The following is a 12,475-nucleotide window of genomic DNA, read 5'->3' on the forward strand; positions in this document are numbered from 1 at the left end:
TTCTCTCACATTTCCTTTCCTGTTGCTATTGTTCTGAATCAGGTCTCAACTATACAGCCCTGGCTGGCTTGGAACACACATGGATCCGTCTGCCTCTGCCTGCCAAGTGCGGAGATCAAAGGCATGTGCCACCACACCCAGTGACATTTCAATTTTGTGTAAACATGACGCCATTAGTGTGATCAAAATGACAGAGCTGGCACTATGCCTGGCTCCCCCACTTCATCCTTCATTAAACTGTACTGTAGACACAGGGTTTGCTTTCCATTGAGCTCTTGCGACCTCTTACCCATCTTCTCCAACTTCGTTAGTTTCCTGCACCCATGAGTAAAAACGGGAGACGACACCCATGGTGGGACTAACTGGTCTAATTCCCTATGCTTTAAATCAACTTGCTCCTCTTGGGCTACAATAGCCTTCCTGCCTCCCTTTCTGCTTTTCAAGACATCTGAAGCCTTTGGTCTCCTTTGCAATCAGAACTAGTTATGAATACCTAGTGCCCCAAAGCATTTTCTTTTCCACCATCACTTCAGTGTATATCACCTCAGTGCATGAAACAGGCTTTGAATTTATTCTTGGGTAGTGACTAGGCCATAGTCAACTATTTACTGCACATAATAGAATGCAATGCCAGGGAACTGGTACACAAAAGGTATCAATAAATGTGGACAAACAAATTAAAAGCAAAGTAAGACTAAATTGAAATCAAATTCCCTAATGGATAGGCACATTTCTGTGCCTATGCAGTGAACCCAGGGCCTTGCACATGAAGCACAGTGTCCTACCCATGAGACACGTCCCCAGCCACAAAATACTGAAGTCATTAATACAATATTTTACTTTGAAATTAGATATGTGTTAACAGCACATTCAAGCATTCTTAGGCCACAAGACACCATGGGAGCCGCTACACTGGCAGTGCAGCATGGAGCTTCCAGTTCACTTGTCTATAGCTGCCACTCTCTTATAGAGTCTCCTGTGGTCAGAAAATATGTCGTTGGCTTTTGTTTGTGGGGAATTCTTTTTTGTTTTATTTATTTTTTAAGTTAGTATATAAAATAGTGGATTTCATTACAATTTTTTTTTTTATCCAGGGTCTCATTTTTCCTAAACTGATCTTGAATTCTTAGCCGAGCATCACACTGAGCTTCTTCTAATCCTCTTGTGTCCAGCTTCCAAGTGCTGGGAATGCAGGTGGCCCACTGCTAAACCTGGTCTATGGAACACTTAGGATGGACCCCTGGATGTTGTACACGCTAGGCACTGTTCCTGCCCCTCTTGAGACATTTTCATACATATTAAGGCTTTGCTTTTATTGTCTTAATTTGTGTGCGCGCGCACATGCGTACAGGTGTACTTACCAGTGCAGGAAGCCAGAGAGGGCCATCCAGTGTCTTTCTCTAGCTTCTCCTGTGCCTTAGTCTTTGGTACAGGGTCTCGGTGACCCTGGAGCTCACTGTTCTGGCTCTACTAGTTAGTCAGTGAGCCTCAGGATCCATTTGTCCCCATCCCCATCTTTGGGGTCTTAGAAGCTATCTGGCACTCCTGGCTTCTACTTGAATAGTAGGGATCCAAACTCGGTCCTCATGCTTGTCTGACCAACGTTTACCCACTAACCACCTTCCCAAGGCTCTGCCGTAGTGTTTCAGTATTACTTTACAGATAAAACAGACAGGAAGACAGAGAAGATAGCTCAGGGGGAAAGTGCTTGGCTAGTGTGCGTGAGTATTAAGGTTCAACCCTGAGTACAGGGAATGAGGTGGTGAGCAGAGACTTGTTGTTAGATTCATTATTTGCTGAGACCAAGAGTGCTGGCTACTGTGTGTGAAACATGCAGCCTGAGTCTCAGTGCTACCACACTGGAGCCCACAACTGACCTGCTAGGGAAGCACTCTGACATACCTTGGCCTCAAATTAAAAGCACAGACACAACAGAATGTACCAACAAATGGCTGCCCAAATTAGGATCCAGGTGCTAGTTTAAGAAAAACTGGGAAGATAGCCGGGTGTGGTGGCGCACGCCTTTAATCCCAGCACTCGGGAGGCAGAGGCAGGCAGATTGCTGTGAGTTCGAGGCCAGCCTGGTCTACAAAGTGAGTCCAGGATGGCCAAGGCTACACAGAGAAACCCTGTCTCGAAAAAAAAAAAAAAGAAAGAAAGAAAAACTGGGAAGATAGCCGGGCGTGGTGGTGCACGCCTTTAATCCCAGCACTCAGGAGGCAGAGGCAGGCAAATCACTGTGAGTTTGAGGCCAGCCTGGTCTACAAAGTGAGTCCAGGATGGCCAAGGCTACACAGAGAAACCCTGTCTCGAAAAAAAAAAAAAGAAAAAGAAAAACTGGGAAGAAGCCAGGTGTGGTGGCACATGTCTGTAATCCCAGCACTCAAAGAGACAGAGGAAGGCAGATAGCTATGAGTTTAAGGCCAGCCTGGTCTACAAAGTGAGTCCAGGACAGCCAAGGCTACATAGAAAAACCCTATCTCGGGGGAAAAAGAAAAAAGAAAAAAGAAAAGAAACACTGGGAAGAACAAAAAACAAACAAACAAACAAACAAGACATTGTACTAGACAACCACAGACTGAACTAGGGGCTGAACAACTAGACTCATATTAAAAGTGAGAAGAAGAGTCTGTGCTTCACATTGCTTGGGTTTTGTTTTTTGTTTGTTTGTTATTTTAAAGACGGAGTTTCTCTGTGTATGTAGTTTTGACTGTCCTGGACAAGCTTTAGTGACCAGGTTAGTCTCAAACTCAGAGATACAGAGATCCTCCTGCCTCTACTTTTCAAGTGTTGGGATTAAAGGCATGTGCCAGCATGCCCAGCCACAATTAACAGGTTCATTGGGACTGTTTGCAAAATAGTAAGCCCAGAGATTAGGAAAGAATCAAATCAAAAGGTATGCCCACATTATCTTCTGAAAACAAACAAACAAACAAAAACAAAAAATAAACCAGGAATTCCTGAGCTCCTTTTAGCTTTTAGAAAAACTGAGACATTGTATAAAAACAACCAGCCCAGTCTTAGAGGTCAAGGTAAATTTTATTTTAATTTTTTTCTCTTAAAATATAAAAATTTATTTTAAAACTTTGGGGGGGGGGCGCTTTTCCAAGATCGGGCTCTCTGTGTGTCCCTGGCTGTCCAGGAACTCGCTCTATAGACCAGGCTGGCCTCAAGCTCAGAGATCCACCTGCCTCTGCCTCCTGAGTGTTGGGGCTAAAGGCATACACCACCACTACCACCTAGCTAGAAACTTTAGAAGTAGGGAGAAAGAAACAAAACAAAACAAAACCCTTTCAAGGAAAAAACAGGTAGTAAATGAGTTCCCAATAAAACTGAATTTGGAGGCAACAAAAGTCTAAAAGACTACAGAGAAGAAATAGCACCACTGCTTGAACAGTAGCTAGTTAATTGAATTGGGGGCAGGGGCTTCATTAATCACTGAATCTGTTTTTCTCTGATTTTCAGAGAGAGTTTGCACTATAAGACAATGTATCATAAAATACATATTTTTTCACACATTATATAGAACAAGGTACCACCAGAAACAAATCAATACAAACACATTAGGAGCTAAGAAAAAAAAAAAATCTCAGTGATGGAGAACATGTATTTTGTACAATTCTGCCAAACAAAGAAACTGAATAGGTTGTGGACAAAGCTAATGAGCGAGAAGAAACAAAAATCTCTCCTTCTACCACATGACATCAAAAGGCTGAGCTCAGTTACTGGGTTGGTGGCAAGCACTCTCACCTGCTGAGCCAACTCCTAGGCCCTTGGGTAATAAGTTTAAACTTCACTTTTGATTTTTAAAAAAAGATTTCTTTATGCTTATGTATAAAGTGTTTTGCCTGCATGTACATATGTATGCCTGGTAGCTGAGGAGGTCAGAAGAAGGGGTTGGATCCCCAGGAATTGAAATTATAGATGGTTGCAAGCCACTACGTTAGTGCTGGGAATGGAACCTGGGTCCTCTGCAAGAGCAACAAGTGCTCATAACTGCTGAGCCCCTTCTCTCTGCTCCCATGTTTAACCTTCATTAAGGAAAACATTTAATAGTAATATTGGCAGTGGTAGCAAGGTTTACAGAGACACACTGAGTTCAACAGTTTTAAAATAAACACTTGTGTCTGCATAAAATAAGGCAAATCTTTGCCCGGACCTCTCTTCCAATATATGAACTAGGCAGCTATGCAGAGCTTCAGGTACTGACAGAACTGTTCAGAGGAGAGATGCAGCAGTGTGGACAGGAACTATCTGGGGAGAGTTCTGTATGAGGTGATGGTAGTTCACAGGCAGTTCCGCAAGCCTGCCTTTCAGGGGCCTACGTCATCACCTGGCAGCAGCAGGTGCATACCAGATCAAAAGGACCCCTGCCAGCCTCTTATACTTTCTCTTGGTTTCACTCCCTCTCTTTGTCTCTGTTTCTTTCTCTCTCTGTCAACGGGCATCCTCTTCTCTCTTTTATGGGCATCCTCTTCTCTCTTTCTCCCTTTCCCACAATTGTGGGAAGAAGCCATGCCAAATTCTGCCATGTCAGAAATCCTGTGCTTAGGCTGTATGCTGTGACCTTTGAGTTGCTGACCTTTGCCTCATGAGGTCTTGTGTTCTAGGCTATCCTTGGACTATCTACTTTTGTGAGAAGTAGGAAAGTCCCAACTTGAAACCACCCAGAGGATCTAGGAAGTTCTCACAGAGAACTACTCAGAGAACTAGGAAGTTCTACAGGGAGCGATTTAGTCTATTGCGTTCTTGCCCAGGGGCTAGGGTGAGTGAGATAAGAATAGACCCTATTGACCTTGCTCTATATATGTTCCTGCTAGTCGGCAATAAAGTGAATCTTGATCAGAAATGTCCTGACTTGATTCGTTATTTCTCACGTTTCTGTATCCTACTTTCAATCCCCACTCCCTCTTTCAGGTGAACCCTGATTTGATTTTTCCAGCAGGCCAGGACCCAACACACAATAAACTCCCTTGATACCAGATTTGTTGCATGGCATCTTGATCATTTTATAGCAGGTGATCTCTAAATAGCTAAGAGCATGAAGGACTTGTTTACTAAATTATGGATAGCATATAGCTTAGGGCAGAGCAAACACGCAGGTAACCAACATGGAAATTAAAAAACAAAAACAAACAAAAAAACTCAGAATGAACAAAGTCATCTCTAGGTTTCTAAATGGAATACTCTATTGCTTAATATTGCAAATATTCATATTTGCTTAATATGAAGCAAAGAAATCTCCCAGGCTGCCCCAGCATAGGATAGAAAAAGAGTGACTTGAGAGAGGCTCATGGAAAGCATGTTGAGGGGTTTCAGTTGCCAAGACCACTGCCAAAATGCCATGGCAACCTCAGGCTGCCTAACTAAAAGCATACTCAAGATGAGAGTTCTCTGTTCTGTCACTGGGGCCTTAGCAACTTGTAAATATACAAAAAAAACAGTGGCCATAAGAGCTATCTGGGAACAGGCCCAATAAGCAGATGTGTCTAGTCGTTTCTGACTTGGCAAGATCACACTTTGCTAGAATGGTCTATACGGCAGAGATGCAGTTGGCAGTTTCCTCCTACTGCACTGGTAGCAAATGGCCATCTTTGTTTCCAAAGGCAACCATCACTTCCCTAACATATGCTACTGATGAAGCTCATGTGTCTCTCCTGCCTCTGGGTCCAGATTTTGTCTTTTAGAGAAGCGTTACTTTTTACTCCCAGTGTCCTAAGACTGGTATCTTACCTAGAACCACAGCTTCTTTCCCAAGCTGGTCCCTCTCTAAATAAGAATCAGTCAAGTGGCCATTTAACAAACACTCACTGGACAACACGCTAAGGACTGAGTAATTCAATATGAGTAATGAATCTCCCTCAAGGATTTATTTAAGTGTACTGAAGAAAAACAAAAACTTAACTCTCTCAAAATAAATTCTAGAGTGGCATAAGCCCTAGCAGTCAACAAGGACAGAAGAGCAGCACTCGACCCACAGGGGAGAGACCAAAGGAGGCACGATTTAATCTTTGTCTAATGGCCTCCTAAGTCCAGAAGCAGAAGGGGATTGTGAGTGTTTCAGGCCTGTGGGAGCATGGCATATTGACAAGCAGTCTTTGAGGAAATGGTGAGAAATGAGCCTATAGTGAAGATAGCTTGCAAGGAGGCTGGTGTGTACAACTCCAAGTTTTTATTACATGTTCTTTTCTCATAGAAATGGGACCCAAGAAATCCTCTTCTGTTTGTTTGTTTGTTTGGTTGGCTTGGTTTTTGGAGACAGAGTTTCTGTATAACAGCCCTGGCTGTCCTGGAACTCACTCTGTAGACTAGGCTGGCCGCAAACACACAGAGATCTGCCTGCCTCTCCTCCTGAGTGCTGGGATAAAAGGTGCGCACCACTATACCTGGCTTTTTTTGTTGATGTTTGTTCTTTGAAACAGGTTTCTCTGTGTAACAAAGGCAAGTCTTGGACTTGCTTTGTAGACCAGGCTGGCCTCAAACTCACAGAGATCCAGAGATCCACCTGCCTCTGCCTCCTAAATACTGGGATTAAAGGTGTGTGCCATGACACCTGGCCTCCTCTTAATGCCTAAGTCTAAGGGGGAAATCTGCATTACTTTGCAGGGTTCCAGGTAGGAGAGTCAGCTGCTCATCCACCCCAGGAAGTAACAGCTGTTCAGGGTGGGGCTTGCAAACAAACTATATTTGGTAGCAGACAGAAATGATGAAAGCTTCTCCTTGGAGATCTTTAAAAATAGGACAGATACTTTTCCAGGCATAAACTTCTCATTTATCTTAACATCCCTGAGGGAGCTAAGGAGTAAGTAATATTAGAATCTGAATAGATGATGAAAACTACACAGAAGCCAAAGCAAGTCTGACCTGGAGTAGGTTTCCAATGCAGATCTTCTGTCTCCCTAGCAGCCTCCCTGCCTTCATCCTGAGTTTGTGAAGGAACCCTGAAAGGCAGGGGAGGTTAAATGATGAAATGACTAACAAAATGGGGCTTGTAAATGTACTTAAGATTCAAGGAAAGGACTCAGGCAGCCATTAAGGAAGGAAACTCAGGAGCTCTAAAAGCAGAAATGTCTAGGACAGGTAGGAAGTAATAATCTCCTAAGGCCTCTGAAAGAAAAAAAAAACCTATTAAGAATCAGATTTTAAACTAGATATGGGGGCACACACCTGTAATCCCAGCACTCAGGGAGGCAGAGGCAGGTGGATCACTGTGAGTTCGAGGCCAGCCCAGTCTACAAAGTGAGTCCACGACAGCCAAGGCCACACAGAGAGACCCTGTCTCAAAGGAGGAGGAGGAGGAGGCCAAGGAGGAGGAGGAGGAGGAGGAGGAGGAGGAGGAGGAGGAGAAGAAGGAGGAGGAAGAGGAGCAAGAGGAGGAAGAAGCAGAAGCAGCAGAGCAGCAGCAGCAGCACCAGAATCAGATTTTGGGGCTAGAGAGATGGGTCAAAGGTTAAGAGCACTGGCCTAGGTTTGGTTCCCAGCATCCACAGCAACTCACAACTCCCTGTAACTTCAGTTCCAGAGGATCTGGTGTCCTATTCTGGCCTCCATGGGCACGTAATGCACATACATACAAGTAAAACACTAACGCACATAAACTTTAATAATTAAAAAAAGTACTAGTACTACACATGTGTGTGTGCATACACCTAAAGAGGGGATGGAGAGGGCTAGAGAGGTGGCTCAGAGGTTAAGAGCACCTTCTGTTCTTCCAGAGGTCCTGAGTTCAATTCCCAGCAACCACATGGTGGCTCACAACCATCTAAAATGAGATCTAGTGCCCTCTTCTGGAGTGCAGGCACATATGCAAACAGAATACCATATAAATAATAAATAAATAAATATTAAAGAAAAGAAAAAAGACACTGCACTTAAAAAAAAAAAAAAAAGAGAGGAGATGGAGAGATGGTTCATCTGTTAAAACACCTGACCACTCTTCTAAAGTGCCCATATTCAATTTCCAGCACCCACATAGTATCTCACACTGTCTAAACTCCAGTTTCAGGGGATCTGATGTCGTCTTCTGCCCTCCGCAGCACGTGGTGCATAGACACATATGCAGGCAAAACAGCCATACACATGGGGCTGGAGAGATGGCTCAGAGGTTAAGAGCATTCATTGGCTGCTCTTCCAAAGGTCATGAGTTTCAATTTTCAGCAACCACATAGTGGCTCACAACCATAATGAGATCTGGTGCCCTCTTCTGGCATGCAGGTGACATGTAGGCAAAACACTGTATGCATAAATAAATAAATCTTTAAAAAAAACCAACAACCATATACATAAAACAATAAAAAAGAAAAAAGAATCAGTTTTAAGGCTAGACACAGTGGCATATACTAGTAATTCCACCACTTGGGAGAGTAAAAGGCAGGAGAATTATGCCTTCAAGATCAGCTGCAGCTACATAGTGAGTTAAAGGTCAGTCTGGACTATATGAGATCATTAAAAAAAAAAAAAAAAAACCAAAATATACAAACAACGACAATCATAACAATAGCTAGATTAGTTTGGGTTCTAGTTTTACAATTTAACATAGCCAGGCATGGTGTACCAGGCCTTTAATCCCAGCACTCCAGAGGCTGAGGTTGATGAATATCTGTGAGTCTGGCCAGCCTGGTCTACAAAGCAAGTTCCAGGACAGCCAGGGCTCTGTTACACAGAGAAACGTAGTCTCAAAAAGCCAAAATACAAAACAAAAAACAATCATATTATCCCAACAAATTACTTCAAATTCTGCTTCATCATTTATTAGTCTGGAAAGTGGATAGAAATCCATGACCTATCTTATATAGTAGTTTGGCTATTTGTTTGTTTTAGAATACTTGATTGTTTTTATATAGTGTATATGAGATGGAGGAATGAAAGGAGGGAGGGAGGAAGGGAGGAGGGAAAGAAAAGGAGAAGGGTAGGGAAGGGAGGGAAAGAGGAGAGAGGGAAGAAGGGAGAGAGGGAGGGAGGGAGGGGAGGAGGGAAGGAGGGAGGGAGGGAGGGAGGGAGGGGGAGAGAGAGAGCGCAAGCGCATGATGCAGGTGTGCACATATTATCTGTGTGTATATATTATCTGTGTGCACATATGTAGACGCCAGAGGGCAACTAAAGTGGGTTCTCTCCAGCCACCTCCTGGGAGACCGAGCTGAAACTTGGGTCATCAGGTCTATATTCAGGAGCTCTACTCAGAGTCACCTCACTAGGCCATTTTGTTGTTACTTGTTAGTAGCAGGCATTAAACCTGCAGCTTTGTACATGCTAGGCAAGCCCTCTTTCTCTGAGCCATGCCCCTGTCCTCATAGCACTTTTGCTTTGTGGTGTTGGACCTGCCTATCACCACCAGGTACACTAGTGCATGTCTAGCCAAGAAAAACCCTTTTTTGGGTAATGGTTATCAAGTGTAAACTATAAGTAATTTAGGGTATTTTTATTGTTGCTGGAAATGAAAATAGCATTTATGAAATTTAGAAAAAGGAAACAGTGTTATCTTGTTTCAAGTAAGTTACTTTGAACTATCTCTCCTTTGACCATGATAAACAAGACTTGAGCTCCTAAACTACAGCCAGCAAGTAATGCCAAGAGCACCTAAGTTAGAGGTCAGCGGGTAGCACCCCTGCTGGCCACCAATCTCAGAGCTGGCAGCATCCTTGCTCCTCCAGTGCAGAGCAGAGCTGCTCATCAGGGACTCCTGTGCGAAGCAGAGTGCAAAGCCTGGACACACACTTGGATGGCTTCTGAAAGGTGCTGGTGTGACTGGGGAGAGCCTCTGGATCCCTGATGTGATGGCTGTTCTTGGCTGGCAACCTGACTACATCTGGAATGAACTAAAACCCAAAATGGCTGAGTACACCTATGAGGGAGTTTTGCTTAATTAAATCATTTCAAGTGGGGTTATCCTCTTCTAATCTGGTTCTTTGACATGTGAAGACACACCTTTAACTCAGATCTTTTGAGGTGGGAAGACCTTCTGCTGGGAGCAGAAGGAAGGACATGGAAGAAGGAAGCTTCTGCTCTTTGCCTGCTTGCTCTCACCCTCAACAGCAAGTCCACTCCCTCACTAGCACTGGAGCCTACGTCTTCTGGATTCCAGTGTGTACTGAAGACCAGCTGACATCCAGGCTTATGGCTGAACAACTACTGGATTCTTGCACCTTCTCTTCAAAGGCAGCCATTGTTGGACTAGCTGGAGAGAGATTCATTCTGTAAGTTCTGTTACTCTAGAGAACCCTGCGTAACACACCTGACATTCTGTGATGCACAGTACAGCCCCTCACCACACAAAGAATAAACTGGCCTAAAATGCCAATAGTCACTGATGAAAACTCTCACTTAGAAGAACAGGACCAGTGTTTTTCCACTGGGGGGTCACATGGGCCGGGCTGCCAACCTGCACTAGTGAAAAACAAAACTGTATTCAGTTGGGAAGAAACATAAGCCTTATCTCTCAGCTCCATCATTTTCTGGCGTGCCATAAACACACTGTTTTAAAGTTCCCATGGCTACCTCAAACACTGAGTACCTCTGCTACTTAACAACGGCCTCAGTGTGTTCCCTTAACAAGGCATTTTCCAGGGAGTCATTTCAATTCCCTTGCATGCTAAAGACATTGCCATATATTTAACAGACATACTTTTGCTTGCAATTGCCATGTATCTCTGCTTATTACCCTTTTCAATCAGGACTCAACTGAAACTACCAGTCAACATATAGTAAAACAGCACCTGCCGGGCGTGGTGGTGCACACCTTTAATCCCAGCACTCGGGAGGCAGAGGCAGGTGGATCGCTGTGAGTTCGAGGCCAGCCTGGTCTACAAAGTGAGTCCAGGACAGCCAGAGCTGTTACAAAGAGAAACCCTGTCTCAAAAACAACAACAAATTTAGTGAAACAACCAAAATTACTTATATTTAACTCTGTGTTCTTTTTTATCTTATTCTCCCATCTCCCTCTCATACAAGGGTACCAAGATCCAAATCCTGAGTTTTATCATTCTTGCTTTTCTTATGTACGTGTGAGTACATGTGCATATATATAAATATATGTGTATATATGTATATAAACTATGTATATAAAACACACACACAAGAGGACAACTTCTGATGTCATTACTCAAGCACCATCCACTGTTTTGGTTTTTGGGTTGTTTTGGGTTTTTGGGGTTTTTTTTTTTTTTTCAAGACAGGGTCTCTCTGTGTAGCTTTAGCTGTCCTGGAATTTGCTTTGTAGACCAGGCTGGCCTGGAACTCACAGCTATCTGCCTGCCTCTGCCTCCTGAGTGCTGGGATTAAAAACATGTGCCACCACGCCCGGCTAAATAAATAAATCTTAAAAAAACAAAAAGACCAAAACTAGTATTGGCTTTCCCTGTCAAGTGATCTCCTTTCCAAATGAATGGCTACTGAATTCCCTTCATGGATCTGTCTCACAATGTTGAAAAGTATCTACTTTTTCTGGCCATAAAAGTAGTTCAATGTTGGGTTGGGAGTGGTGGCACATGCCTTCAACTTCAGCACTTGGAAGGCAGATCTCTGTAAGTTTGAGGCCAGCCTGGTCTACACAGCGAGTTCTAGGAGAGACAGAGCAGTGAGGCCTCGTCTCACAACAATCCAATAAACAAGCAAACAAGGCGTAGTCTCATGCTTTACCCTTGTTTTCCCCAAATCACTTGCCTCTTAGAGACACACATATGTATCCCCAACAAACTACTCACATCCTTCCATGCTGAAAATTCACTGCTACTATTTTTTTCTGTCTATATGTCCCCTGGGTCAAGCTGGACCCTGGGACACTTAGGGACTCTTGATAACTAAAAAGTGAGGGGTGCCAGGTATAGTGGTACACACCTGTAGTTCTAGAACTTGGAAGATAAAGACAGGAAGATCATGAGTTCAAAGTCCTCCTCATCTACATAGTGAGTTCAAGGCCTTCCTGAGTGTCATGAGAGTCTGTCTCAAAGAGCATTTTTAGGAGGTGAGAAGTGGCTTACATTGTAAGAACGGGGGTGCCTCTGTTTCCACTGTACCAGGAGCAGCTGGGCCACCACCAAGGTAGCAATGAGGATGAGGACCATTTCAGCGTGCATGGCTTCGTGGCCACGATGTTTGGCATGCATTCGTGCATGTTCGACCCTGAAAGCCAAACAGATAGGGTGAGTCAAGGAAGAAACAGTGTGGAGGTAAAGGAGCAGTGCTGCCTGGGTCTCTTCTAGCCCATAGCTCAGAACACGGCCCTGGGATTTTTCACTTATCTGTTTGTTTTTGAGACAGGGTCTCTCTGCAAAGCCCTGGCTATCCTAGGACTCACTCTGTAGACCAGGCTGGCCTCAAACTCAGTGCTGGAATTAAAGGTGTGGGTCACCATGCCCAGCAACTCTGGGCTTTTCAACTGAAGGGTACCATGAGAACTAGGAGCTAAGACCCATGCCTGAGAAAACGGACATGGACTAGAGCTGAGGCTGTTAGGATTAGAGGGGCTGCTTGCCCCTTG

General features: G+C 44.0%; 1 protein-coding gene across 4 annotated transcripts in view; it reads right to left on the minus strand.

Moving 5' to 3' along the window:
• Rnf121 (ring finger protein 121) overlaps positions 1-12,475 on the minus strand; it is a 53,312-nt gene that overhangs the window by 16,575 nt on the left and 24,262 nt on the right. For 3 of the 4 annotated variants that reach the window (XM_051149081.1, XM_051149082.1, XM_051149084.1), the window contains one exon: positions 11,976-12,117. In XM_051149081.1, the coding sequence (XP_051005038.1) occupies positions 11,976-12,117 (142 nt within the window). Of the gene's footprint in view, positions 1-6,864; positions 6,942-11,975; positions 12,118-12,475 lie in introns of those variants that run through there. The other variant, XM_051149083.1, reaches the window with a different exon arrangement.

This window comes from Acomys russatus, chromosome 7 (genome assembly GCF_903995435.1).
Source record: "Acomys russatus chromosome 7, mAcoRus1.1, whole genome shotgun sequence".
NCBI classification, from domain to species: domain Eukaryota; kingdom Metazoa; phylum Chordata; class Mammalia; order Rodentia; family Muridae; genus Acomys; species Acomys russatus.